This window comes from Ruditapes philippinarum, unplaced genomic scaffold, assembly GCF_026571515.1.
Source record: "Ruditapes philippinarum isolate M1 unplaced genomic scaffold, ASM2657151v2 ctg1146_1_1_1_1, whole genome shotgun sequence".
NCBI lineage: Eukaryota > Metazoa > Mollusca > Bivalvia > Venerida > Veneridae > Ruditapes > Ruditapes philippinarum.
This window is the reverse complement of record NW_026853527.1, coordinates 244,134-251,177: the sequence shown is the minus strand read 5'-3', so window position 1 is coordinate 251,177 and position 7,044 is coordinate 244,134. Positions and strand designations below refer to the sequence as shown.

At 32.9% G+C, this 7,044-nt stretch overlaps 1 protein-coding gene across 1 annotated transcript; it reads right to left on the bottom strand.

The window, feature by feature from the left end:
• Positions 1 to 1,789: 1,789 nt before the first annotated feature.
• LOC132737132 (uncharacterized) lies at positions 1,790 to 7,009 on the bottom strand. The gene is made up of 5 exons (XM_060724386.1): positions 6,984 to 7,009; positions 4,077 to 4,312; positions 3,304 to 3,512; positions 2,427 to 2,586; positions 1,790 to 1,935 (listed from the first exon to the last, which is right to left on the bottom strand). Exons 1-5 carry the CDS (start codon positions 7,007 to 7,009, stop codon positions 1,790 to 1,792), a joined length of 777 nt encoding a protein of 258 aa, XP_060580369.1.
• Positions 7,010 to 7,044: the final 35 nt, after the last annotated feature.

The following is a 7,044-nucleotide window of genomic DNA, read 5'->3' as shown; positions in this document are numbered from 1 at the left end:
ATATAATAAAACAAAACCTTGGCACAGTTGTAATACTGTTCATAGATGTGTAAACAAAATATTATGCAGCTGATGAAAAAAAAAATTAATATAATTAACAAAACCTTGGCACGGTTGTAATACTGTTTATAGACGTGTGGCCAAAATATGCAGCTAATGAAAAGTAACAAATATAATACACAAAAGGTTGGCACTGTTGTAATTGTCAACAAAATATGCAGCTAATGAAAAGTAACAAAAAGTAATAAAAAAAAGGTTGGCACGGTTGTAATACTGTTTATATAGACGTGTTAACAAAATATGCAGCTAAAGTAACAAATATGATACACAAAAGGTTGGCACGGTTGTTACAAATTCTGTTAATAGACGTGTAAACAAAATATGCAGCTAATGAAAAGTAACAAATATAATACACAAAATCTTGGCACATTGAAATACTGTTTATAGACATGTAAACAAAATATGCAGCTGATGAAAAATAAAAAATAGTTTGTACAAGTTTGTAAAAATCAATAATAATTAAAATGTGATATTACACAAAGATCAAATTTGTTGTGAAGAAATTCATTAAAAAAATTGTCAGTAAAAATAGTTGGTTTCAGTAATTTCTCCGATATTATCAAAGTTTCAACAATAACAACAATAAAGATTACAAGAATCATCATTGTAAAGTATTCCAACTTTATTTTAAAGGTTAATACCATATCAATACATGTGTTCCCTGTTAGTGTCAAGTTTTGACAAGATGTTATAATTGTATTGATCAGTATCAAAAACATTCCCCAAGCATTTAATGTCTTGATTTAAATAGTAACAATGTTTTTTGTTTGTTTCATTTTGCGCCTTTTACGTCATATAGGCGGGTAGTTTCCTAACCATCGTTTCTGGAGAGTTACACCAGTACTAGACTACCTTCCTCCGTGCAGTAACAATGTTTAATGGAAAAAAACAACAGCATATAGACAACAGAAAAACAGCATATAATGTCAACAACAAACATAACATAGCAGCAGAATATACTGACTAGAAAGCAAAATTTGACTAGACAAGAATTTTGCATTTACAAGAAAGACATGCTATGCTGATGACCTCAAACATTAAAATTAGCAACAAAAAGTATAACAAGATAAACAAATGAGCCGCTTACTGTAGTTCTGACCCTTATCACATTTTAAAAATACCTTGATACATATTGACTTTCAATCAGTGGAATAACTTATATGCAGATGAAGTAAAGGTTTGAAAATGTAAAATAAGTCATTTATTTTATGCTTTTGAGTGTATTACTGATGTATCCGTGAAAAATATATTTGATAATTTCACAGTAAAATGATTAAAATTTCAAACTTTTTCTATGACGAGACTACTTTTTAAAGATTTTATCATCATTCAAATTTTTTGAATTCAATAAATAATATCATGGCTATTCAACGTTGATTGTCAAACTTATTTTTCAGCCCAAGACTTCCTGTATTTATGAGAAATGGGACTTAAATTTAACTAAAATTGATGTTAACAGTGGGGAAAACAGATTTAATATTAACGTTAATATTGAGGAAATTTCATTAGCATAAAATAAAAAGACACTTTATTGTTTGTTGTGTAAGATGTAATTTTATATCATTGAAGGAACTTTAAAAAACAGTGTTCTCACGAGCGCATAGCCACTCATGAGAATACTGTTTTTTAAAGCTCTCTTGATGATATAAAATTTCATCTTACACACAAACAAACAAATATCCTCTATAAATTTGCATTTTTAGATTAAAAACATGTCTAGTCACTTCCTTCATTTCTTCAGGTAAGGTCTCTGACACTTTGTTTCTTGCTTTTCTTCCCCATCGCGGTCCCGCGCGCCAGCCAGCCACTTTGAAACCTCTATTTCAACATCCTTCCTCGTTGCAGCCTTTGTCGGCAAGTTCCTTTGGACACATTCTACAAAACAAGCATTCTTATCCTTAAAGAATGAAATGAAGTGAAATGAAGGTATTGAAACCATTCAAAGGTCATAAGCCACCTTGTAGCATTTTGAGCAGTATAAATTGGAATATAAACTAATTCTGGTATGTTTTACCAAATATAGATGTTTGTTTCCTGGTTTTACATAGCTTTTAACAATATTCTGTGATATCGCTGCAGTCAGTTGTAAGCTGAGATCATCTTATCGGTGTAATCAGTAAAGAATGTTAAGGTAAGCAAATAACTTGCTTTACAAGAAGGTGATTTCTGTTTATATTATGCATCACAACACAATGCATGGGATCAAAACCACACAGCATGTAAAATATTCTCTCTTATTAATTTCCATAAAAGCTAGTCAAGCATTTTCCTTCATTAAAGCAATACCCGAAGACACAATAACAAGATCTTGGATAATATATCTATTTTGAAGACACCACTTTGCAAATTTGTAAAATATCACTTACTATACAAAACATTCAGTATCCAGAGGCCCACAAACTTTTCCTTCCCCTTCAGCCACTTCATATTGTACATTCTTGCCAGTTCATTTGACATGGTTTCTTTCATCAAGCGGTCAACAGTTTCCCGTACATCTGCCATACCAAACATTGAGAGGAACCGCACCTTAAATAAAGCAGAACATAAACTTTTTTAACGTTAATTTTAACACTACTAAGTGATGGGCTGCAAGTCACCAAATGACAAATAATTGTCAACTGGACCTCAAAAACATAATCTGCCGAGAAAACTGTTTGGATTGACAAATTAAAAGATCTTCCCTCATATATTTACAGCCTAGGACAACACCTTAGTGACTTGTGCCTTTATGTTTGTCCCCTCCACCGAGTAATAATGGGCACATTATCATTGTTTTTTTTATACAAGAGTTTATTCAATATCAACAGAATAATTGTTGATAATAAAAATAACAGCTCAATTCCTGGGATTTGTGGGTACTAGTCATTTTCCTGGTATTTTGAAAGCTGCCAGCATTTTGATTAATGAATTGACTGTCTTGTCCTAATTAATAATTAATGTTGAAAACGAGGCCAACTGCCCATGTCTTGTGCTCATGGCTATTATAGCATATATAAATAACAAAACTGTGTTCAATATGAATCAAAAAATTAAAACATGCCAGTTTTTAATTCTGAAATTAATGCAGCAAAGTGTTTGTCCACTGTGCAATATTTTCCAACATAAATATAGCAGAATGATTATACATTATCATCAAGTGCTCACCACAGACCATTATGTTATTTCGCTTTTAGGCCAGTGGATATGGGGTATACTTTTTCCAGTTACTAATGGAGCAACATACATGACTAACACTATGCTTACCACAGATGAGAGTATTGTCTGATCTCCCAGAAGCTTATCGAATGCTTCCATCTGCTCAGGATAACGAATAGGGAATGAGATATCTTTCGGAAGTTGCAGCGGTTGGTCATCTGCTGCTGACCTTAACAGCATTCGCTGCACCATCCTCTTAATTTCACGATTCTTCTCTCGCATTGTCTCAAAGACTCGGAGAATCTGTGTAACAGCAGCTGAAAAAAAGGATTAATAATTCTAGGCCATATAATTTTAGAGCTATGTGTGGTCTGGATCCATGCTGGTCGCAAACCCATTATGTTGGTTTTGTCATGACCCGGCTCAAATGAAAAAAATCCAGTATTTTTAAATTTTTCCTTGGCTTTAACAGTAATTAACGCTAAAATCTCAAAAAGGATTGTTGAGTGTGCAAGGTCACAAAATGTGAAAATGATATGAAATCATGAATTAAACTTAACATATTTTTGAGCCTAGGCATGTCATTTGGTGAAAATAAACATTCTTGACTCTTCCAGGGACCGTAACTTTGGATAACAGTAGTGGGGTCAGGCAAGAATATGCGCACAAATTCACATCATGATAAAGACTAACACAAGTAATCATCAATTTCTTTTGAATATTTTTTGAACTAGGGCGTCACAAGGTGAAACTTTCCATTTTTGGCTGTGTCACTCAATCCCGCTTGTTATTACATTTGTTGACTTGTTTTGAGAATATAACATTTAATAAGTATGTACTGTAATAATAAATATATTTATAGCTCCGAAGTTTATACTTACTGGGCCCAATAATCTGCCCACGGAAGGGTGTATCAGAAGCCTTGTATTGAAGAAGCACTTTGCACATCACTGCTGGCCTCTCGCAATGCCTGTGCAGATAAGCGAGGCGGAGATGAAAGTAGGCTTTGTGACTCTTTGGGCGTTGTTGCTTGGTCAATAACTTGTGGTGGCCTACTCTCTGTGTCTGTCTCATTCTCATCAGTGCCACTATCCGATTCATACAGCCTTTTTGATGCCTATTTACAATAAAATGAAAATACATTAATAAGTAATTATAAAATACATATACATTAAGTGAGTTATTGGCGCCAAGTGACAATATGACAATATGATTATGACCCATAATCAGCTGGCAAACATGTACTAGTCTATGTTTACGTACCGAATTGTTGTGCCGCAATTTTGTCTACCAAGGATTTTAGCATGAATGCGTTTGTTTCCCCGATAGATATTTTCATGAACGGGAAGGGCTAAAGACTTGGTCCTATTTGGAAGCTTAATACAAACGTGAAAGTGATAAAAAGATTTTTTTAATTGTCTGGACAATTGTTTTCACAACGGCCCCGGAAGTGAATCACTTGCTTGCAGGCTCGAATCTGGAGTTTCTAGCCTTCTCTTAACTTAAAGTATGTTTTTAAAGGGGGTATAATTTACAATTTTTTTTCGGTTTTTGACCTTTTAAAGATGAACACAGGTTTAATTATCTTTCGGGTCATATTTTTGTCATATCATATTTGTCCGATACTCGTGCCTGTGCAACATAGGGCTTGGTTGGTACTTGGAAAAAATACTTGAATACACCCATAAACACTTTTCATATGAACTACGTAAATAACCGAGGTATATCGAGTGAAAAAATACGAGTTGTTTCCCTTATCTTCGAGTAAAATCGATATCTCTTACGCAAAAACAATACAAATTAAGCCATTTTTAAACCACTAGTAGTTTGTGGTGATTAAATGTCTGATTTTAAAAATTATTACATCAATGGAAAGCTTGGGATCTTAGCTTTGCCACAGTATATAATTGTACATATTTTTGTCACCAAAGTATTTAAATTAACTGTTAAACCTACCATATGTCAGACCATTTTACATACGATTTATACAGCGAGATACGCAACCGGATATCTTTACTCGAAAAACCTACTGATAAGAATAGCCTGTCGTCTGCTAGTTGGGGGGAAAGTGTTTATTGGTGTATTTGTAATAATAAGTATTTGCATTTAATATTTTTAAAATGCTTATGAATGAAATATTGGTACAAAAATGGAAGGGGACTTCTAAGGCTAGGAGGGGTCACTGGATTTCAAATGATGTGTCCCTTAAAAAAGGATCTCTTAAAATTTAGTCTTGATAGAAAACAATATTATTAAAATGTTAGTGTCGACTCCGTCACAGTTAATTTATTCAACAATAACAACTATACACATCCATAGGTCAGCTAAAGTGTCTAATAGTGGGCGTAAATTCTAGAAAATGTCGCAAATTAAACTGACAAAAACTATCGCGAAATTACATGGCAAAGGCAAAAACAAAAAATAAATGACGTTTACACTTACCTACACACACAATAAATCTGTAAGGATATAATATGAAAGGTCGTTATACGAAATCGCCGTTAAATGTTCCGAATTGAAATGAAATATTGTTTTCGTGTACAATTTTACAATTTTAACGTTTCAATACACAATTTGATTTTAAGCGGCAGCGGAAATCACGTCTGCGCATGCTCGAAATAAATTTTTCATCAAATGCTGATTTTTATAAATTATTTCTGAATTAATAGTCTAAAAAACACATTTTTATATTAGATTATAAAAATTAAAACCAATATAAAAACTAAACAAATTAATTTCTCGCACCTGCTCAGGCATGCTAATATTTATTGGGTTGCCCGAATGGGACCCATATGGGTCCCTCATGGCTTGTATATATGTTAATGCTACGATTTTTATAAAAGATAATAGCAATTTATGCCAAGGTGGTCACACTATAGCTCAAAGTAAACAAGTTCTAAAGAAATAAATAAACGAAAAAATCGTTTTTTCCTTATAGTGCCTGTAATATGGGACCCATATGGGTCCAATATGGGCGTTACCCAAATGGACTTGCCCATATTGGTCCCATATAGGTCCAATATGGGCATACCCATATGGGCTTGCCTAGATATAGCCCATATGGGTCCCATATATGCATGTTTGCTGGGATGTACAGTAGCTACAAAACGAGTTATCTCACAAAGATCGCATTAAGATTACTACATTCGTTTCTAATACGTGCATGGTAAACAGATAAACTTCGATCTCCGTATAGAAAATATTTAGGAAACAGTATGTGGTTTACAATGTATATCTATTATTGTTCTAGTCTCAATATTTCGACTTTAAAAACGACCAAATTTACAATCTGATATTACATAGAAGGGCGACCATCGTCTATATAATAAAACGCCATAAAGCGCACAATTTGATAGGCTATTATTGTTCCTGAAAATAAGAATTCAAAAAAATCAACTTGCGTTAATTCTGCAAATAAACATCATAGCATAATCATTATCGGCATTTAAAATCATTGGTATGTCGTAATTCCAATTGTAGAAAGTGCAAAATAATATTAATATAAAAATATCAAATTTATCTGGCTAGTTTGTGGTACAATAACAATGTCCGAAGAGATTCATTTTTGTAGAGATGTATGAGTGTACATCTGTATTACTGAAACATTGAGGTGGTTTTGAGATGTCTGCAAGTTTAGATCATTTTCAAATGATGAAAATTTAAAACATCTGAATATTATTACACATTTTAAAAGTGTTCTTTATTTCTTTTTTATTTTGTACATATAACTGTTTTATTTGAGAAATACATTGACATAGAGGCCAGGGGACATTTTAATGTGAACTTACCCTTTAGCATGTAATAGCAGAGACATAGATCTATGTTATCTATGTCTCTGGTAATATAGTT

Excerpts from the sequence above, each read along its gene's own strand:
- LOC132737132 (XM_060724386.1), bottom strand. The coding sequence starts at position 7,009 with ATGTCTCTGCTATTACATGCTAAAGG. Across the intron at positions 3,513-4,076 it reads TGGGCAGATTATTGGGCCCA|CTGCTGTTACACAGATTCTC; the intron begins GTAAGTATAAAC and ends CCTTTTTTTCAG. Across the intron at positions 1,936-2,426 it reads GATACTGAATGTTTTGTATA|AATGTGTCCAAAGGAACTTG; the intron begins GTAAGTGATATT and ends CTTGTTTTGTAG.